This window comes from Denticeps clupeoides, chromosome 15 (assembly GCF_900700375.1).
Source record: "Denticeps clupeoides chromosome 15, fDenClu1.1, whole genome shotgun sequence".
In the NCBI taxonomy this organism is placed as follows: domain Eukaryota; kingdom Metazoa; phylum Chordata; class Actinopteri; order Clupeiformes; family Denticipitidae; genus Denticeps; species Denticeps clupeoides.
Genome location: NC_041721.1, coordinates 14,269,710 through 14,292,772, shown reverse-complemented (window position 1 = coordinate 14,292,772; position 23,063 = coordinate 14,269,710). Strand labels below are relative to the sequence as shown.

At 45.9% G+C, this 23,063-nt stretch overlaps 1 protein-coding gene across 18 annotated transcripts in view; it reads right to left on the bottom strand.

Moving 5' to 3' along the window:
* wnk1b (WNK lysine deficient protein kinase 1b) overlaps window positions 1-21,909 on the bottom strand; it is a 72,192-nt gene extending 50,283 nt beyond the window's left edge. For 8 of the 18 annotated variants that reach the window (XM_028953710.1, XM_028953718.1, XM_028953716.1 and 5 more), the window contains exons 1-2: window positions 20,824-21,539; window positions 19,105-20,254 (exon numbers count right to left, since the gene is read on the bottom strand). In XM_028953710.1, the coding sequence (XP_028809543.1) occupies window positions 19,105-19,806 (702 nt within the window). In that variant the 5' untranslated portion in view covers window positions 19,807-20,254; window positions 20,824-21,539. Of the gene's footprint in view, window positions 1-19,104; window positions 20,255-20,498; window positions 20,628-20,823; window positions 21,541-21,835 lie in introns of those variants that run through there. The other 10 variants (XM_028953722.1, XM_028953721.1, XM_028953726.1 and 7 more) reach the window with 8 other exon arrangements.
* Window positions 21,910-23,063: the final 1,154 nt, after the last annotated feature.

Below are 23,063 nucleotides of genomic sequence, written 5' to 3'. Positions count from 1 at the left end.
GGAAGTGCAAGTCTGGACAACGACAAAAGAATTCAAATCAGTCAAAGTGTGTGTGGGTCCTACCAAACCAGCTCTCAACCTAGTTCTTAGGACCCACAAGCTGTCCATGTTATGGCCGGACAATTATTTAGCGGTATACCGTTTTACAATGATGTCCCATTTTTATCATGTGTCACAAATGCAGACCATGTTACATGTTTGATTTAATAACACTTTTTTTTACCTTTATTTTTGTTCATTTACAGCAGTCAGGCTGCATTTAAAAGAAAATCCCATTAAACTGTTAACATTTCAATAAAGTTCAAGAAAGGCTGGATGCTTCAAAGGTCAATTTTGGCAGAATAGCCGTGATTACTGTTACTGCCAAAATCGAGCAGCCTTATTCCATATTTCCTTTTAGCCAGCTCAAAAATAAACGCTCAAGTCCTTGATTGCATTACCCATGTATCTGGAGCCAGGATGTAACAAAACCTTGTCTGATTGAGAGCCCAAGAAACGCAAGTTGAAAACCACTTGTTTAAATCAGGCTCCACTTGACTTTAAAGAGGAGTCATTGGGAAAACGCCTTCCAAAAGCACTGGACTAAAACAGGCTTGGCCATTGTCAATTAACATAAACCTAAAGAAGTCACATGAACAGAGAGGTGGCCTAGGCTTACGTTCCTTTAGGACTTTCTGGGAATGACACGCTGCCAGATTGTGTGACATAAATAGGAACCTGGCACTAGCGTTACATACAGAAGCGAGAGGCACTGCCTTCTGAACTGTTCAAGCTCTTCCCGAAATCATCTGGGAAGTCACCACTCGGTCATGAAATGTAGGTCAAGAGGGTGTAGAGTAAAAGAAGGCAGTAAAAGCCTCAGAAGAAGACTGTCTGCACAAAAAGGCCACGCAGACTGCAACTGAGCTCCTTTTAAAAGTACACAATGAATTTACTCATAACAGAGAATGTATAGCTGCATGAACTCAGAAATCACTCTGAGCTCCCGATGTGATGCAGGAGTGAAAACGATTAGCATGACATTGGATTTTTAGGGGTTTTCCCTTTTTCTTATTGTTTGGTCGCCATGGAAACCACAATGAGCACAGGCAAGGGGCAGAAAAGTTGTGCTGGTTGGGGGCAGCAGGCATGAAAATGTGGAATCCAAATAATTAGAGCGTGTTGAAGGAGGCCACCCTGTCTGCACCAGCAGTCCTGCAGGTTAACCACACAATGACATGGCACAGCCAAGGAAATTACACATCGCTCTTGGTCCTCGAGGGACGAAAGCATCAGAGGTGCACTGGAGTGAATCCAGAGACCACAGAAAGCCAACTATACTGCCAAAATTGTCCAAACTTTTGTTGAGGCAGACCACAATCCAAACAACGAAGCCTCATTGTATTGCCTTATTCTTAGCAAAAGAGACTATTTTTGGATGTCATATTTCAAAAAAGCCTGTCCTACATTAACAGCTTTTATGAACATAACTGAGCCCTGAATGTTTCACCATATACATTACGTCAAACCACAAACCACTCCACGGCTCTCTCACTCGTCTGAAAATGTCAGGAATGCAAGAATCCAATGCCTTATCTCTTCCTTTTCTCTCGGTGGAGGTGGTGGTGTGAGACTCATGCCGAGGGTGGTGGTGAGAGTGAATCTCCTTCTCACTGTGTCTCAATGGAATGTGCTGGCAACAACGCAGCAGTCAACACAGCTGTGCGGGGACTTGGCCATACCTGGGCATTCACAATTCCCAATTTGTGAGAAGACATCACTTGATGATAGAGGAAGGTGATGATAAAGGTGTAAGCACACAATGAGAGAAAAGACAGAACTTTAGCAGAGCAAAGCCGCAGTAAAAGTGAACAGCAGGTTACAGATTCCTGGTTCCATTAGAAAAACCATGATCATGGTCATCAGTGTCCAATAGCAACAATCACTCAAATCAACAATGGGTTTGATTCACTATTGCAACTCTCTTGCCCATGATCTGTAAGATCAAGGCCTAAAGCGCTCAAGTGCCTGCAAAGTTCTGGTTCATGTGCTCTATAACTTCAGTCTGACCTGTGAATGGCTGCAGGCCTGAACTTAATCACCTCTTACCAACCGAAGAGGTGCGCAGATGAGCTCCTGGGGGAAGTATGAAGTGTAAGATGAAAAGGTTGATCATTTTACAGAAGCCGGGTGTATAATTATGCAGGACTGTTAAGGACCGAATTGTTCTTGTATGCCCGTGTCCCTCTATTAGCAATTCCAAAACTTTGAAAAGAAACAGCAATTGCAAACGTGAATTGCAGCAATTACTTTTATGGTACTTTGCAACAATAGAGTTTAGTCCTCTCAGCAGCGGTGCAATAAGGTTCTTTCAACCACTTTGCAGAACTAAAATGTGTGGTTTTTTTTTGTTTTTTTTAGAAATGAGTCAAGTTATGCAATGAAAACAATAAAACTATAATATAAATTAATCCATTGTTTTAAAGCATTTATTTATACATTTCTTTTTTGCTAAATGAACAGATTGAGGTTCCCAAGCACATCGCAGGTATGTAAACACAAGGTAGTCCCGGCCTGCAGAAAGGAGCCAACTGCAAGCTGTATCCTGCCAACGTTTATAAAAAAAAAAAAAGCCCAAGGATGAGTGATTGGAGGGGAGGAGCTGCTGGAAGCGAAGGTGGGCTGGAAAAAAATAGAAAAAGTGTCTGATCCAATATATCCTCCTCTCTTACAGAAACCATGGGTTGCATCACGAGAAAATGTACAAAAGCTCACAGATATAAACAAAAGGGAGCAGAGGGAGAGTTTTTGGGGGTCAGAGGGAGTGGCTGAGGATGCGCGTGAAGGAAGAATGGAAGGAGTGAAGATGCAAACGTGAGCCTGCAAAATCCATTCCAAAACAAGCAGAGTCGGCTGCCTCCTTTCATGTCTCAAACTCTTATATCTGCTGTGCATACTGTATGGGTTTATTTAACCTTAAACCTGATTATTTTGCAAAATAATAAAACATATCATATTTACATTAATGACAATAACTGATAAATAGTCTGCTTGCCCCTCAGCAACACAGGTCACATGCTCTAGCCATTAACAACGCACATTCATAACCCCTGTCTATAAGACCTGATTTTTTCGAAAAGCACTCTTCATGGAGACACAAAAGTATGGCGAGTCCACAAGCGTACTTGCACAACAAGACTCCTCGGTGACCTCCGTTTGACGAATGAAAGGTGAACTCTCCAGGATAGGCCATGCCATGCAGAAACTGCGAGTATCAAACTGAAACACGACTGACAGCACTCGTGAACAACCAGTTCCTCTTTACAGCAGTTTGTGATCTACACAGGAGTCACACCAAGCGCCCCAAAAAAGGGCATGCTGTCCTTTGGTGTGAATAAAGGAGAGTATGTGCCACATAGATATAGAATGCGGGTAAATTGTGGGTAAAATTCCACTGCAGCTGATTTGGCTTGAGTGCTGAAGTGCATGCTGAGACAGACATCAGTTCTTATGTGTTTCCAAGTGAGTAAACAGGAATCCAAATAACTTTTCAAGTCACCACATGCTTGACAACATTTCCAGGACTTGGTAGTTCCCTTTTCCAAAAAAAACTATTCATTGCAATTAGTTCTTAGGGCAAAACTTGCCATAATGAATATTTAAAACAATGACAGAGACAAGTGTGGGAGAGAAGGTCAGGCATGGAGTGACAGGGATATGATCTGGTCTTTATTATTATTATTAATACTAAAATAAAGTGGAAATAACATTTTGTGTACATTGCTTTGTTTCCTGTCTAATTTCATGTCCTTGTCATAGATCATGCGACAAGTTCAAGTTCAATTTTTATAAATAAAAAAATTATCATTTCATTTGGAATTACTTTCCATCTGATCTTTCATCTAGTCTGCAGAAAATATTGAAAAGAATCCATCCAAATACCAAATAACAAGGAAGACTTTGCTGCCTCCACACACATTTCCACGATTAGGAAAGAGAGCAGTCTGATGCAGCTGATGTGACACCTAAAAAGCAGGGCAGCTTTTCTGAGAACAGCTGCTATGGTGATGTGGTTGCCAGGCAGTGGGGCTGGTGTTCATCACACACACAGACTGACGTCAGCCTGCCATTCATGCCACTAACGTTGAGCGTGCAGAGGCCGGAGAGGGCAGGACGAGGTGTATCGCGAACGGCGGCTCTTCAGGGATCCTGCACGAATGCTGCGACCTCTGAGGTGCCAGCTGGTTTGATGCCCTTGGCAAGCAACTCCACTCACTGGGGCAAAGGGCGCAACAGGGGTCTGGAAAGAATCTTGTGATCCTTAAAATAGAACATTTGAACATTGCACTGACAGCGCACACCCATACCTCCACCCCAACATAACACATTATTCTCATACACATGTGTGTACATGCCAGAAAGTAATAGAATATTCCAAACCAGATAAATAGTTTAGTTATGCAAGTTGCACATAGTACAATATTATAAAAATAGGCTATAGTGATGAATAATGTTAAAATAAGATAGTTGTAACTACACTACATTTACATTTACAGCATTTATCAGACGCCCTTATCCAGAGCGACTTACAATCAGTAGTTACAGGGGACAGTCTCCCTGGAGCAATTCAGGGTTAAGTGTCTTGCTCAGGGACACTATGGTAGTAAGTGGGATTTGAACCCGGGTCTTCTGGTTCATAGGCGAGTGTGTTACCCACTAGGATACTACCACCCTAAGCACTGTGCACTACCACACTAAGCACTGTGGTAATCATATCTGTCTATATCTGAATAAAATCCGTGTTTTGTCTGGGGCTCTGCAACACTAGAAATATCAGCTGTCGCATACCGGCTGACTGTGCCACGTGATCGGATGATGCAGCAGATGTGATCCGACTGCAGTGTTAGAGTACTGGATATGCGCAGTGACAGATGCAGGCCATTCTCTCACCCTTTAAAGACGGGGTTTAAAACGGACGCGATGTCCAATCACAGGCTAGCGTCATGTTTCCCTCAAACCAGTGTTCCAGTGGTCCCACGCCTCTGAGCTGTCGCTTCCTGTGGGATGTGACTCAACTTTGAGACTCACTGTCTGATATCCGGATGTTTCGCACAAACAAAACCTGCTTAGGAAATCCAAGGGTGAGTTGAGTTCATCTCACCAAATACAAATTCAGCAAATTCCATCAAATATGAGGAGAACTGTCCCTATTTTACCAGAGAGGAAATGAGGACAACAATTAAGCACACGACAGAAAGTGGCTTCAATCACCGCCGTGCTTGTTCTTGTACTGCACTTCACCCTGACCTTCACTACTGCTCCTGAACCAGATGCAACACGGATCACCTCCACGGCCCCCTCCCCAGTCAGTGACTGCTGGCACCAGGTCTACTACTGCATAGGAAATTTAGCACTGGGGTCAGACGGATATCCTGCTGGAAACACTGGGCTCCGTTGTGTTTTATATAAAATAAGACGTTCAACTGAATAACATACCGATCTGTGCTGTAAACGCTCCATTGGGGAGGGGGCATACACAGCCCAGGATCAGGTTGGCAACAAAGCCATAAGGTGAGAAGATAAGGTGACATTCAGTAGAAAGGAAGGTAGCAGCAGGCTGCTGAACTGCCATCAGATAACACTGTTCTGGTCGGGCTGCAACCGGGACATTAAAAAAAGGCTCTAATGAAGGTGTCAGGACAGATCAGTCTAAACTCTTGTAAACACATGTGACGAAGCCACTGAGTCGTATACGTGCCATTGGCAACTGCTTTAAATTTGTGACACTGTGCACGATGCTCACACACACACACACACACACTCACACACACCTGAGCACGCTGCTACCGCACTCTTTTAAGCATCATAATTACATGCTGTAAAACGTTCAGGCACATTAACAATAAAACGCCTTTATGTCCTGGCTCCATAAAAGGGAGGCTGGAATAACTTTTCAAATGCCTGGCTGAACCACAAGGACTACATTGCAGTGGCAGTGAAACTGAACGAGACTCGGTGATTTACTGAAACGTCCCCCCCAGTGTTGCCTTTACACCCATCTGCGGACCACTGGGAGCAGGATGGAGGCCAAATGAGGATGTAACCTGATAGGCCGTCCCAGCCCCTTTGGCCCCCGCAATCGGCAAGTCAATCAGCACAGCCCGAACTCCTGACAGGCACACATGGTGCTGGTTAAGAGAAGGCTACACCGCAGAGGCCGCCCCCAGCAGAGGCAGTGGGGCGGGGCGGGGCGGGCTGAAAGCTGCCACAGTAATTTTTCTAGGGTCAAAATGTGGTTATGTTTTCAAAACCGAACTATGTATTTTAGGATAATGAGCAATTACTGAATTGTATAAACCCACCAAAAGTAACAACACACACACACAGGCAATAACAAATGTGGTTGTGTTACCAGAGTTGGATGGTTCATATGGAATGGGGGGGAACAAAAATTCCCCTATAGAGTATCCATTACAGTATTTCAAACTACACCCTTGTGCAGATGACCTGCATAATTTAACCTGCTCTGTGCCAAAAGAGACTCGAGTGGAGGAAACCCTGCGCGGATGATAGAAAACCCGGCGAGTTCTTCTCATCATGATCATGGCCCGGGGTTAAGATACACATTTATGTGCCCTCTTTGCAGAGAATCTCAGTGAAAGCGTAAACCAAATGCGGCTAGAATTCATTTTTCCCACTCTCAATTAGACTAACAACAAACGAACAAAAGATATAAAGGGAGTAAGGCGTCTCTCCACATGTCAGGTGTGATTCTCACTCATGCCAGAGTGTAGGAGGTGCCAAGCCGGATGTAATATCGCAGATGGGGGATATACAATTTTACAGATCAGGACCTTTCACTTTGATAAAGAATGCTGTGGCTGGGGAACAATGTTCAGCTGTCCAACACATCCTTGTCCATTCCAATGTCTCAAACTATGCTGCTAATCAAGTAATCAACCAAGAAACTTGCAATTTAAAAGAACCTCAGGAATGTAGCATGTTCAAGATGGAAGAGATGGAAAAATCAAGGAGATTTCATATATTTAATTGAAAGTGAAGTGATTGTCATTGTGAAACACTGCAGCACAGCACACGTGCACACAACAAAATGTGTCCTCTGCTTTTAACCATCACCCTTAGTACAATTAATTCCAAAGGGATGATACTATTGCTCAGTGGCACCTTGGCAGATTGGGATTCGAACCGGCAACCTTCTGATTACGGGGCTGCTTCCTTAACCACTAGGCCACCACTGCCCATGTAATTATCATTGGTCTGCAATCATATTTTCCCCCACATTCTGCTTAAGGAACCACAGACATAGCAGCCTGGTGCATATAAAACCCAAACTAAACATTAATTAAATTTACATAAGACATACCTAGAGCCTAGGTATGCCACCTTCAAACCTATTTCACCAATCTCCAGTTTCAACCAGAATCAAAATCAACATTTTTAAATGGACCTTGAAACTCAAACCTTGTGCCGTCTCTGTATCATTGAGTCATGTAATGTAAAGCAGGTGACTGCTTTACATTTAGAAAAAAAAATAATGGCCAGAAACAAAAAATGACTGCATGATGTCACACTAATCTCAAATGCAGGCACCTATACATGTAATTGCTACATTTCAGTACAAAACACAGTAAAAGGTTGCAAGTCATGACTGTTGTAAGTACATATAGGCTAGAGACGTGGATTGTGCTGCTTTACAGAAGTATTTCTCATCCCTGGTGGAGACAATGAAGCCCTTGTTAGGCATTTTTGGATCGTCTTGCATATGATAGAAACACAGGAAAGGACACTTTGCTATGGAAACAGCATGGCAGCACATTTCAACCACCAGGGGAGCTGCATATGAGCTGCATATGCATTTCTTTATGTCAGAAGTGCATGTTAATAGTCTTCCCCAAACGGTGCAAAATTAGCCAAACGATTTGGAAATAGGCCAACTAAGAGCAATTGGTTTAAAAAATAAAAAATAAAAATATATTACAGGGTTTAAAGAACATAGTTCACTTTTGCTTCAACAAAAAACAGCAACATTATACTGGTAATATACAGGTGTAAAAGAGCAGAAGAGCTCTTACGACAGGGTCTGAAAAGCCGGCGCAAAGCGGTGCGGTCTGGCTGTTGCAGCACAAGTCCAAGAGGTCAGGGCACAAGGGGAGAGGCTCGTATTTCTGCCGTTTCTCTCAGATTAGTGGGGTTCAGACTCCTGCCAAGTGTTCAGCATCAGAAACTGACTCTCGTGATGCGAATAAAGGCTGTACATCATGATTATTATCTTCATCTCTAGTGCAAGAGAAACCACAAATAGTAGTCACACTTTAATATACAGTGAGGAATATAAAATGCATAACATGTAAACGTATTACACAGCAGAAAACTTTGCACAGAGGAAGAATACACGTTAAAACAGACTGGTTACTAATATAAAAAAAATGTTACAAAAGCAGTGGAGTTTCCCTTTTCTGCTACAAACTACAGAGATGTCTATAAAAACCTAATTCTGCCCTATAATTATGAGAACATGGGGGTGTGGGGAAAAAACAAAAAAGGCCATAAAAACTGCAAAAGGTCATGAGGTCATAAAGACTGAAGAGGTGCTGTGAGGTCACAGCCACAGAGAAATCTCAATTATACTCCACATATCCTGTTTGAGTAATGACATTGCGGCACACAATAATGTGCTGGTGACTCAGAGCCAAAATACCTTTCCTATTCCTATACTGGGAGAGACTTCTCTTTTACCCGGTTTTAATAAACGCCTGCAGAAAATGAAAACCAGGTACTATTCAATGTGTATTAAAAATACATTTAATACGGGTAGGGGGAGTGAAGAAAGTAAAAAAAAAAAAAAAAAAACAGAAACATGAAACGTTTGTTCCACTGGTTCAGGCAGACAGCCAGACAAAAGCAAAGAGACAGAGGGAGCAAATGAATGCAGGCCTGGCAGACTGCGTCCGTGGCTACCGCCCAGGCTCGTCTGTTTATTAAGCCCCCTTCGTCCTTTATTGGGCGAGAGCCGCATCGAGAGCGAAGCGTAGCCCGGCCACGCCGTGCAGAGCTGGTAGGAGGTAAACAAATAAGCACCAGTGCAAATGTAAATCATGAGTTACAAACACCTTCATCCCACGTGAGTCTGTATTTATAGTAGTGCAGATGAGCGGCATAAAGAGAGAGATGGGTGAGAAAGAGAAGCATGGCACCCACATAAATCCAACAATGCCGAGAAGGGAGAGGGTGATATTTACATAAAGAGCTCCAAGCAGACAGACAGAGAGCTTCTTCCAGTGGTGCTGCACTAGAGCTGAATGGGGTTATAACAAGATAACTAAAAACTTCCTGAGACGTTATTCAGTCAGACAGACCGTCAGATGCGCTGTCTATTTCATTCACATGAGACATGATGGCTAACTGGATGAGATGATTCATTAGTTTTGCAGATGTGCATTACAGGCTTTGGGAGGAAATGATCTTCACCATGTTATCTCCACATCAAAACGAACAGGGCTGATGACTCGTGGAAGTCCTCTTTGAAGCACTCACTGCAGGACAAGAAACAGGTGCCAGCATGGAAGAACCCAGACGTCCCAGGCAGTCACTCACTGTGGTGCAACGTACATTCAGTCTCTCACGAGCCTTTCCACCAAATCCTCAAACCAGACTGGCACGCGTCCAGTTCTCACCGACTAAGCAGTGAGTCAGGGAGAAACCAACCAGCGAGGGAGCCGAGCCCTGCACCGGACACACCCCTCGGTGATAATACCAGTCCTACTTACTCTACTCTAAGAAAATGACAGGGTGGTAATCAGAGCATGGGGTTAATTCACCAAAAATGTCAATAGAATGTTTTGCATAATTTTCCTGTTTTATTTAAATATTTTAAATGTTATATATTATATTTCAGAAGATTACATAATACATCATTACATCCTTATTTATTATGTTTTTAAAATTCAGAATTTTTGAGAGGATCAAAAAGACATAGTGAAGAAATAACAACATGTACTGGCTGACAGGACGATTATGAAACGGCAACAACAAGAAAATCATGTTTCTTGTAATGCAAATAGTTCTTCTGCAGAATTTGGTGAATTTGGCTTTCAGGCACAGAACCAGTGTCATAAGGTCACATGCGAAGTCAGTTTCTTTCTTTACTGACTTTTTTTACGTTCAGGGACCTGAGGTATGTTGTCAGCTGATGTGGGAGGAAATGCGTTTGAGCCTGCAACGCCTGCTGACCATTTCAACAGGTCCCCACAAGCCTGTTTCATTTTATCTTCCTTATCTGATTAGAAACGGGGCCTATAGTTACACAATGGGAGTTGCTGTAGGGCTCTACAGGCCACGGTGGGTGAGAAGACAGTGAGAGATAATGAGCAATGGGGTCATGGTGGCCTAGCAGTTAAGGCACCTGTCATGGCTGCCCGCTGCTCACCAAGGGTGATGGTTAAAAGCAGAGAACACATTTCATTGTGTCACCGTGTGCTGTGTATCGCAATGACAATCACTTCACTTTTAGTACATAAGAAACGCAAAATGCTGTGCCTGTCAGAAGACTCAGGCTGCTTAGTGAAACCACGGATGCCGAACTTGCACATGCAACCCGCCAACGAAATGAAGACGAGACCAGCTCACTCTGTCACTTTATCTACAAACCCTGCAGTGACCTGAAATCCTTGGCTCATCAAGCGCTAAAATCCAGTGCAGCATTACGGTTTCCTCCGAAGCGGCCCTTCAGCGCTCCGTAAGCTGCCTCGGATTGCCTGGCAGTTCGGATCTAATCACGGGCAGAGCTGCGAGCTTCGCGGTGGGCTGGGGGAGAAGATAACGCCACGGCCAAATCTGTTCAATCGCGTCCTCAGCCTCTCAAGCATCCTCAACGCAACCCCCCATAATGCAGGAAACCGTCAACAGGAAGCAGTCGGTTTCTATTTACGTTCAGAAAAAGACCGCCGCTACGGCTAAAGCATAACGAGCAAGGGAGAACGTGCTAATGCATGCAAAGGCTAAAATGCAGAAGTGTGTTGCCGGGTCGGCAGTGCGGCTGTTATTAAAAAAAAAAAAAAAAAAAGATCTTTACCAAAACCAGGGCAAATGGAGGGTAACCAAAAGGAGGTAACGTCGCGCTCAAGGCTGCTGATGTAACCGGCTTAGGAGCAGCGAGGGCGTTTCATTCATCATCTGGCCGCGATTGCCTCAGCTCGGCTTGTCCGACTCCACTAAGCCACGAGGCAGGACGCTTGCTCAATCCCAAGCAGCCCAGATTATGGCGCCGGGTTCCGAGAGGAGAATCACATGGTGCGCGGCAGGGTACGCGGCGTGCTGGGCCCACTGTCTGTCGCTTTCTAGAGAAGGATAGGAAGAGCAGCATGAGAGCAGAGAGTCACCGCAGCCACGAGGAACAGCTGGTTTATTAGGCCAGCCTGTCCCCATCCGTCCCCACCTCACTGCCTCTCTGTGTCCTCGTTTATGGGCAGCATAATACCCAGTCGCCACTGCTCGTGTCCCGGCCACGCTTTCTACATGTACTCCGTCCGTTCCGTTTACTCGCGCTTTACACCTCCCACCACCCTCTGCTTCTCTTTCTACTGTTGTGCTAATATCACTCAACACACGGATCGTTCTAGTATGTCACGTAGTTCGTTAATATGTGATTCAATACGCATGATACGATCCGCAGAGCAGAAAAACACTATGGAGAATATTTTGGGGGTCTTGACCACAGCGTACATCCGCCCAGACGAACTTTGTTCCCATGCACGTCCGTTTCTGGCCCGCCTGGGTGAAACAATTTGCCTTTCAAGTAAAGATTCAAGCCTCGGAGTTCAGATAGGCAACCAGAGCTCTGATCCAATATTTACTCAGGCCCAGAGACACAATGACGCTGGAGACAGGTGAGCCCCACCACCACACCCCCTGCCGCACCCCCAAATCTCTCATCCTAGTCTAAGTAAAGGTGTAAGGAGAAGTGAGGGAGAGGCGGGAGAGGCAGGTTAGGCACGGCCTACAATGGTACAGACATGGAGGCAGCGGCCACTAAACTGGCACATTCCACAACCCAGCCAGAGAGGGGGATGTGGTACCAAGAACAAGGGGGAAAGAAAACGAGAGTGAGGTGTGAGACCGGCCCACTAAAAGGCAGAATGATAATTAAGTGAAAGGTATTAGGCAGAAAGAAGGGAAAACACAGATCATTCCTAAGAACGAAAGGTTAAAAAAAAAAAAAAAAAAATGAAACTGAACCATCCGCTTCTGAGCCCGTAAGCAAACATGGAAACCGTAGAACATATAAATATGCTGAATACTCAATGCTGTAAACCATGAGGTCAACTGTGAAGAACTAAGTTGCCATTATTAATACTGAGGAGTTGCAGCAACTGTAATGCATTAAATGTCAGCAATGTAAAAATTGTGTTTTAAACACAATGTTGATTCATTGATACTGGATATCAGCATATCAATTAATGTTTTTTTTTTTTATACCAAGCCTAATGATTACACTGTATTACATTTTGTTATACTGCACGCAAATGGCATAGATGTTACTAGGCCATTGATATAAGAACTAATTCTAATTTCCCCAAGAATTCAGTGTTGCTACAGGTTTAGTGATATGCACTATATATTGAGATTTATGGCCTCATAATAATCCAATTCATCACTTGTATTTATCTACTGCTGAGACTGTGTTATTAGGTTAAGAATGATCTATGCGAGATCATACGGTGGTTTTTTTTACAGTCCCTCCTTACTTCACACCTTGGTCTACTGAGCCCACACCACCAGACATTTTCCACACCATACAGGGAGTGTGACGATTAAATCGTCGTCAATTGTCACCATGCTGGCAAACACTCCATGTTGCAGAGGTATTAACATTCTTCCAGCTCTTATCAAGGGTCCCAGGCATGGGGCGAGAACGTGACCATTTGGCTTTGGTGTCGGAGGGGATGGTCGGGATGGAATCTGGGATTTAATGGCAACTGTTTGTTAATGAATATGTGACACAAGATGAGCACATAGTGCACATCAGGTGGAACTAGGCAGGCCTGATCCACAGGCATCATGTGCCAGCAAGGTCACTCACATGTATGCTAAACCTCAGCCACATGTGACCTGCGGCCCTGAGGGCGAAAACAATCTTTAGAGAATATAATAATGAAGCTATGAGGAAAGGAGGAATAGGGTCCATATTTGTCCCCAGACAGCTGGGACTGACACTTCATATCAATTTCATATTCAAACCCTCCCTTGCCAGCCAGTGCTGCCCCTCGCCATTGCCCTCCATCGTCTGTTCCAATTCCGATCACGCAGCAGAAACTATGCAGCATTTGAAGTGCTGCTATTTTTAGCTGGAAAATAATTTAATAAAAGAAAAGAAAAGAAGGGAATGAAGAAGGTTCCCCCGCTAAAAAGGTAACTATGTTGTTATCTCCAATCCTTCAACTGTATCTATGTGGCAAGCTCAGCTGAAACTGGAGAAAGTTATTGTGGTAAGAATTATGGAACAAAAGCAGCTCGGGCCCTGGAGGAGAAGCTGGGCCCTTGACATGCCCTAGCAGAATTGCTCTTTATATCTCTCCGGTTTAACGGGGTTCCGATCTGGTTTTGGGGGAAATTAAATAAATAAATCGCGCCGTATAATGTCAACAGATTCTAGCTATTTTCCAGTGCTACAGATTTGCTCATTGTGATTATGATTTTAAGAAGAGTCATTTAAAAATGATTGTATTCCAAGGTACAATGGTTTTTTTCTTCTTCTCTTTGTCCAGCAAGTAAAATGCCAAAGGGGCAGAGCACAGTCAAGTATGAAAGTGACCTGACCTTTTTAGGCTGAAGCCTGAAAATGCAAAAAAACAGCCCTAAATTTGGGACTCAAAGCATTCCTATGCAATTAGAGGGTGCAAATAAATATAATGAGACCTTGAAGGGAAAGAAAAAGGAAGGGGGGGGTGTTGGGGGAGTGTTGTGAGAGCGAGAGGGCAATGAAAAACTCTAATTCATTAAATCCCTGCTTTCCTTGGGAACATGCATGCTTTCCATTCAGATTGCAGTGATCAAAGCATAACCTGGGTTAGAGTCCATGGCTCCTGCATATCCAGGCTTGGCCCAGTTTCACAGAAACCATGTGATATGATTTATCTGCACATGGGCCAAAGTCCCTTCCTTCATTAATATGAGATCTCAATTAGGCTAGATAAAGAGTTGCTCTTCTATGGATAAATTATTCACAACTGGGAAATGTAGTTATAAAGGTCAGGCGCCAAGCAATAGTCAATAGTTTTCTTCCGAAAACTGCAAACACACAAGGACTCTAAACTTCTCTTAAAATAAAAAAAAAAAAAAAAAAGGGACATTTCAGAGCGTAAGCTTGACGGAGGATGAAAGGGAGAGTACGCAAACCAGCTGAGAAAGGCCGTTGGAGGCAGAAGTGAAACTGCAGAATGAAAAGGAAATGGTCCATTAAAGCCGAGAAACAGTCAGCAGCAGCAGTCTCCAGCACTACACTTCAGCAATGGTCATGCTCCGTTCCTGGCCTTTAAATTAAAAATTCACGCACAGGCCCTTAGTGGTCACCAACGCAACACGGTTCTAGCAGAGACAGAATAAATGTCCGACATGAATGTCTGCGTCGAGAATAATGGAGTAAATCCTCTTGATTTTGGTCACCCGAGACTCGGTTGTGAGGGGGAGAGGGGGAGAGAGAGAGAGTGCATACACCCACCCCACCGTTTTTTTTTTTGTTCAATCAGAGCAGCAGACCCACTTTACAAATGAGTGACGTCCTGCTGCAGGAATTTCAGGAATGCAAGCGCAGACACAAAACTGCTCTCTAAGCCCTGACCACAGAGCCCATCCCGGCTAATGCATTATCACCGTTAAACGGCGTCATCCCGATGCTTCTCATTTGGGGATTAGATTTGAATGAGCAGAACATGCTTTTGGAGGGTCCGCCCTCCTCCTGGTTGGAGCTCAGGCCAGATTGACAGAAATTTGATCCTGTGCTGGACTGTGGCTGAGGCTGCATTCCTAAACGTCCGTACAGGTGGGTGGTGTAGATGGTGCAACTGGCCCCAGAAAACAGGTCTGGCCGCTCTGTGGTCCCAATGCCCGGATCAGCAGGCTCCGAAGCAGAAGAACCGGGGTGGCCTCGAGGGGTCAGGGTTACCCAGCGGTGCAACTTTTACTGCTAATCAATCAGCAGCCAGTCAGTGGCCATGAGCACATCGCCGCATTGGGTTTCACCCAGGTCAGCGGTGCAGCATGGGGGGGTGGGGGGTGGAGAAGAGGGTTTGCCCGAGGACTTCAGGTGACATTTACATTACCAACTCTTGACAGGGAGTGAAGAGAACTTAGTTGGTCACTTGAACAACGTTACCATTGTTTCGTCCAGTTCATTCAAGAACGTTTTTAACAGAATATTACATACGCTTGTGAAAATAGCAGGGGGATAAGCCTATTTTTGATCATTAGGGTGAATCACTAATCACAACCAGGGCCAGTCAGGGGAGTGGGAGCAATGAGTACTCCGGAGGGGGCAAGGGTGAACGCTGAAACGCAAGGAATTTACCACTTACCAACGCCCATCACAACCTTTGGTGCACTTAATCCACTGGAGAACGGCCCTGGGAGGAGAGAGGTTGCAAGAACGCAAGAAAAAAAAAAAGATACTGACCACTTGTCACATTCATCAGAGTTCAAGACAGGGCATGGAAATTTTCTGTTGGTGGAAGGAAGCAGGAAGTCGGACCCATTTTGTAAAAATATGTTATTTTTTATATAATTGTTAATGCACCATCTATCAGTAATCATGGTAAAATTCATTATCTGTGATCAGGAAGAGAGTCAATTTAATCAGTCATCTCTGTTTTTATTTAAAGACACTCACATGAATCATTAGAATTCATGTACTCGCATTGAAAAGTGTTCATAATAAGCGAATCAGCTTATTAAAGTTCATAGCATTAAAAATGGCAATTCACATCCCTGGTATAACAATAATCGTGCTCCATGTGATGCACACCCTCTTTGTCCTCACTTCATCCCAAAGTGGCTCATCTCTACCAACACCCCCCGCTGCAGTTAGACTCATCAATATTAAACGTCAACTGTGCTAGTGATAAAGTTGAGTGTGTCTGTATGTATATGAAATGGAAATATATGTAACACTAACACACACACACAATATGAGGAAGGAGGACACAGTTTGCAAATGAAGGAAGCATTAGCCCTTCAGCCTTCCTTTTCTGTCAGCGACAGATTTCAACAATCGAAAAGGAAATGGCGGCGATCCACGGCTTCGGGCGATTCTTCCTCTGCCATTGGACTCACATCCTCCACATTGCTGGCGGACGACGCCACCAGGCTCAGCTCACCGGGGCATGGCCCTCACGGCCTGCTGCCGCCACAGCACCTCACTCCCAAATTCCTCTGGTCTGACATCACTGACATCAAAAGATAGATCTACAGGCTCGCCAGCAGCGAGCGGGTCGGGCTTAAAATGATTTCATCTCGGTAACAAACTTATTTCATTTCAATATTTCTAAAAGCGCCGTGCCGACTTTGAACTCTGAAATGCTTAGAGACAGACTCCCCTTGGCCGAGCGTCGGCACTCACGTGCGAGATGAGCCAACTGTAAGTGGAGATAACCAGCTTAGGCTCCATTAGAGCACTCTTTAAAACAAGCCAGATCAGAAAGTCCCATCAGGCTGGGGAGAAGCCAGGCAGGACAGCAGAAGTGAGTGAAAGCGACTCAGACAGAGAGAGAAAAAGGGGGGAAAAATGAAGAGAAAGGGGAGAGAGAGAGAGTGTGTTTGGTTTCAGCCAAGGTCTAACTCACTGCTCTGTTCCTAAGCCATCTTTTCTGAAAGGCGGATGACACTGATACTTCATAATATCAGAATCAGTATGGTTTTTACTTGATTTTAATTTCCAATAAATTTCATTTCATTTAAAACTACCACCCACAGCTTTTGGAAGGTCAGCAATCATTCTTCTGCCTAAAACAACACCTACGCAGTGGTGTCATCGCCACTGGAACTACTTTTATTTCCTTTTTGGTGCTGTGTGTCTATATGTCTGCACTGCGGAATATATTATAGGTTTTTTGTGCTTTTCGGCAACCGTTTCGACAATGCGGTATTTCTCACAGGTCTACATCGAAAGTATTCAGACTGTAATAATTGCAACGAGTGAATATTCATCGTGTTGATGTCATTCCAAGATGGACTGTCACAAAAGCCCCTGGCCTTGTGCTCTAGGCCGAGCTGCAGATCAAAAACTTCCCAACCTCGGCAAATCTGGACCGCAACGTCAATTTACATAGTCCGACATACAAATACAACCGTGGAGGCTTATTTCCAGAACGCCAACGCACACCAACCGTTGACCTGACTGCAAAGCCAAAGAGATGAATCATGCAGGAAAATATCTGACAGGCGATGCATTATTGACACGAACGGCAATTGCTTTTAGGGAGGGAGTGGGTGGCAAACCAAATTAGGCTACTGCTGTAAAAACAAGCTGCCAAAGGAACTATGTCATGCCAAGTAGCTCTAACGGGGCAGCGTGAGGAAATGTCACCCAATATTTCACCCAAGAAAACCATTGAAAAGAAGGAGAAAGTAAATGTCGCTAGTTGGTTCATGAACCGAGATCTCCCACAAGGTGATGGTTCACAGCGGCGTGCTCCTTTGGCCTTCTCCAGTATTTTTTGTGAAAGCAGCCCCCCCAGTCCCAGAGGGGGGTCAGGCCTTGCTCCACATCTGCGCCGACCTTTCACCCCGCGCCCTTTTTGGGATTCTCTAAAAACAGGAGGACCAGGAGCCTCCCCCTCTGAGCACACACTCATTCACACAGAAAAGAAGCTTGGCTCCAGATGCAGCCACTCCCAGCCACTGTCGGCTGACCAGCACTCATTTGACCAGCCATAGCACTCCTGCTTGTGACAACGGCACGTAACTGTTTTCACATACGCACATTTCCGACCTGAAGAGCATCATCGGCTGAGAGCCTCTCTGCATGTCCCCACAGGACGTGTTCAGTCTGATAACAGTCCACAAAACACACACCAAATCAGGCACCTCATCTTCAGTGTATAAAAGAAAAGAATTTTTTTTTTTTTTTAAAGACACCAGTCATATCCTGCACAAAAAAAAAAGAAAAACACCACAAAAGCACAAAAACAAGCATAGTGTAGTAACAACTTCCTGCTCTAATGGCCTAGAAATTATATCAAAGAGATTTCCACAATATTGGCACAAAATCTACTCTTTTATGAGACTTATCTGTACAAAATGCACTAAACATGGCTGGTAGTATTAATCCTCAATAATTATAGGACTAATTATACATGCAACAAACAATTATACCAAAATTAACCCCCCTTCCAGAAATGGCATTGTGCAAATGCTGCCAAACAAATGAAGCTTTACTAATGAAGTAATTATTAAAGCTGTAATATATTAAATTGGCAACAAAAGTGAATGTTTATACAGTTCAGAAGTTTTATATATACAGCCCAGCCCTACTTCCTGACCTTCAAAGCCATCAGATCACTCCACATCTCATACTTCACAACCTTTCACCCACAACTGGTCCGTTGAGTCTCCAAAACAACATTCTGTCATGAAAGGATCCACAAGAACTGACAAGAGAAATGCCACGAGCCCCTGGCAAAACAGGAGGTTTAAAAATGGATGTCAGAGGGGAAAAAATAGCTCTACAAGGCGCACGCGCAATGATCGGTCTTAATGAAGTTTAAAAAGAGTCAAACGAAACGATTATAGCTCAAGAAATGTGCCAGACACATAGAGGCTCCGTGGTTTCGGTCATTCTACGTCCTGCACTCTCATTGGCTGTCGCTCCTCTGCAACTTGACCAGATATTTAATGCGATAGATATCTGGTTGCAACTGTTGATGCTCATACACAGTAATTGCCGACCACCAGTTTTCAGGGATCTTGTTCAGCAACTGTTGGCAAACTCAAACTTGCATAGCCTATATGGTGCCTAATGTTGTCAATGCACCCCCATCATGCACCTTAATCAGCTGTCGGAAGAACATATTCATTTCTCAGCACACTCATGCAAGCTTGCAGACTGCCGCTTACCTGCAACTCGCACCAGGCCACTTCCACGGTGGTCTCGGTGTCCAGGCCCTTGTAAACGGTCTTGAAAGAGCCACGTCCGATTTCGATGTCAAACTTCAGGAATCGGCCGTCAGGCGAGGTTCCCACAGCCTTGGTTTCTACTTCCTCAGTGTCTTCCTCCGGGATTTTCTCCGGCTCAGCCGGGGGCTTGGCAGCCCCCTTCTCCTTTTCCTCTTGCTTCTCCCGCGAGCTGGGCTCCTGCTCGGGCTCCACCGAGTCTGGGGGTTCTTTGTCGGGGACCCCCAGCCTCTCGCGCGGCCCGTCGATGGATTCCTGCGCCGCTGCATGCTGCGCCTCCGCCCGGCCACAAGTGCCCTTGGCGCCGTCGTTCACCGGCTCCTCCACTGGCAAGCAGGGACTGGACTCCACCATTGGGGCCGCTGACACCGCGATGACTGGCGGGTCGCAGTCAGGTGGAGAAGTGAGGATGCAGGCCTTGCTGGGCAGGTCGAGGGCCGTGACATTGGAGTCACAGATCACGCTGCGCCGAAAGAAGCGGTGCTGCTCGGTCTTGAGGTCCCGCTCCATGGTGTGACGCCGTCTGCGGACCTCCGTGCCCACCTTCTCACCCACCAGCGAATCCGAACCAGAGCCGTTCACATTCTTTGGCAGGGGTGGAGCCAGGAATGTCACAGCTTTATTATCAGCGCTTTCCTCGGACATCTTTTCTTCTCCCGCGTGACAGCGACTCAACAGGACAGAAGTATAAATAAATGACAAATAAAAATTGCTTTTTATGGCGAATACCTGTTCCACACCAGGTCCTAAAAAATCCTATGGGGAGGGTGGTGGGGAAAGAACCAAAATAAATCTCCCCCTTCGTGCGGGTCGCTCAACAACGAGAGTCTCTGCTGCCTTTGCGGTGCGCAGCGCCCAGGCCCAGGCCCAGGAGAGGGGGTGTTCTTTTATAAATGGAAAAGAACAGCAGAGAGTCAGAGAGACGAGAGTCCAGATCGCGACAAGCAGGGGCCGTCAGATCCACACCATCCATCCTGCAGCGACCCGGAGACGGACTTCATTGAACATACGGGGCCACAAAAACGGGGGGGGGACTGGAGCCTGCGTGCAACGTTCGGTGGTCAGCGAGGGTGGACGATCAGGCCCAAGGTTACTGCAAGAGAGCGAAACGAGAGAACGAGCTTTAAATGCAATCATATCTCACCTAAATCTCCTAGTTACACAACGAAACGCTGGAATTATTAGTCAGGGTTCCCTTTCAACCAAAAGTCTCAAACATCCCAACCAAACGTGCCAACGTTGGCTAAGCTAACACCGTCAGCGCCTACAGCTAGTGTTAGCGCGACAGCGAGCCGAACGAGTGCTGTCAGGTTAAAATATTACATAGAATATATTACACCAGGCCGGGACGGTGCGACCCGTGGGGCCGAACCGGAACGGAGCTGGCCCGTCCGAAACACCGGAGACGCGCCAACCACGTCCGTCACACGCGCGATCCCGACCCCGCGGCGAGGGAGGGGGACGTCGTTTCTTGGTAAATGTCCCCTCTTTTTATGGAAGCGGCCCGTACCCCGGTGTTGACTGGACTCGCCACGCCGATCACGCCTCCCCGACGCGGCGCTGCGAGACCAAAACAAAGCAACAGCGGCACGGAGGAAACATCTACGCCGGATCTGAAAACTTTTAATAATAATAACAGTAACGAAACCGGACCCAAGATACCTTTCGTATCGTAATCGCCATTCTCCGGTCTGTCAACCGAAGACAACGTGGTTCCGTTCGCCCGTGTTGACAAGTCCGATCTCCGGCGGAAAAAAAAAGAGGCAGAGCCCAGTGCGGCGTTAACTAACAAGCAAAAAAACGACTAAATACACATCCCATCTTGACCGCTGCTTTATCTCAATAAAAACATCAATATGTATAAGTGTATATATACTTCCAAAACGACTGTGCTCCGCTGCGCACAACGGAGGGTTCTTAACAACACAGCAGCAACACAATCCCACTGCAGTCGGTTCCCGTTCGGCCGGCCCCGGTACGGCCGGAAAATGGTTTATTCCGACACGGCGGGCGTTAGATTAGAATTCCGCCTCCCCGCCTCGGGAATATGGACCTCCCTCCCGCGATCAGAGCTCCGGTTTCCCGTTTCATTGACGGCGTCCCCCCGTCCGCCGCGGAGCCGACCGAGTGTCTGACAGGAGCCGCCGCCAGCCGCGGCTTTTTATCGACCGGGTCCGGGGGGGCAGCGCCGCCCCACGCGAGGCGCTCTCCGGCTAGCATGAGTTAGCATCCGCGGCGGCGGCAGGCGGGTCGGCCCGGAACGCGGGGGACCTTTGGCGGTCCGGACGCGACGCCCGTCCGCCGCGCCGAAGTGACAGCCACGTACACGGCGCGGCGGCGGACGAGCCCCGGCACGAGGTGCCACCACGCTGGCGGGTTCCGCACCGAAACGGAACCCACCCCCCCACCGACCCCGACCCGAGGGTAACCGGCTCGCCGGCGATTCACAACCCCGGGACCCACCAAGCCGTGACTCAAACTCATCATCCTATGCTTGTCCAACAATAGCCAGCACTTAAAACGTGACCGGTCCGGCCAGTCCCACCTCTCGCGCAGCCACCGCAGCGCGACTCGGCGACAAAAATGACTGTAATGTTACAAACACACGAAAGCCTGGGCTTACGCCGACATTTTAAAGTACATTTTTCACAGCGGTTTGTGGCGTTTTTTTTACCTCTTGAAATTAACTCCCCCGTCTGTAACTCCAGCTGTAACGCGTCCACCGCGCATGCGCGGCGTGGCCATGACGTCATCACAAATGTAGTCCTAGAGCGTGGCGAGCTACTTCCTTCAGGCTGCAGCGAACTGTCCGTGCGGGAGCAACGAGGCTACCGAAGCAACGGAGCATTTCGTTTCTCGTCGTGTCGCTGACTCGTTTGGGAAAGGTTTTTTTTTTGTTTGTTTGTTTCGTCCGTCGCAACAAAATGACTTCGGATTACTACATTTCCCATGATCGCGAAGAAAGTGACGTTCCATGACTGTGTTTGGTGTGGAATTTTCCCCTTTTTTTGTTCAGGAGCGCAGCATCACTCGACTGCGTTGCATGAAAGCGAACACAGTTCGGTTTATTGTGTTATCCTAAAATAAGTTGCATTAACGTATCACTTTGTTCACATATTATATGTCTATTAATTTAAATGCATTTTCATGTTAAGGCCTTTTCCTGAAACAAAGTACTGCGGAAAACAAAAAGTCATTCCTGTTACCTTGTCGCATTCTACTTCCTAACAAGTGAATTTATGTTTGCTGACACAAATAATCTAGGTGAAAGTTCACCTGTCAAGGGCTTTTGTTATCCTTTTTTTAAGAAGACAATTCAAGATTAATCTGTCTCTTCTCTTGCAGAATCTAAAAATGTTTGATGCAGCATCTCCCAGGGGCCAAAGAACATGGCAAATTGTCATTCGTGTGACATTAGGTGCAGGAATGTCTCCTAAAAAAACTGGTCTCATTAAAGTTTGTTGAAATAACTTGGGCGTTTATTAACGAAGCATCAGCACGTCTTCGCGATGGCTGAGGGTGATTAGTTATCACATGACAGACCACAGCACAGCACCCAATGAAACGCGTCCTCTGCTTTTAACCCATCACCCTGAGGGAGCAGAGGGCAAATAGCAAAGGCGTCCGGGGAGCACAGTGTGGGGACTGTACTTTGCTCAGTGGCATCTTGGTGGCTCGGGATTTGATCCGGCAACCTTCCAATTACGGGTCTGTTTCCTTACCCCTTAGACCACCACTCCCCCATTTTTGTTCACTTATGTAATAATAAAAAAAATAAATTACATGAAGAAGCCACTTTGTGTCCTGCCTGGAGTGTCTCTCATGTCCCTGCAGGATGCTGTAATGTTTACTGAGTGGAGCCTGAGTTCAATTGAAAACTGATTCTCTGTCATATGAAAGAA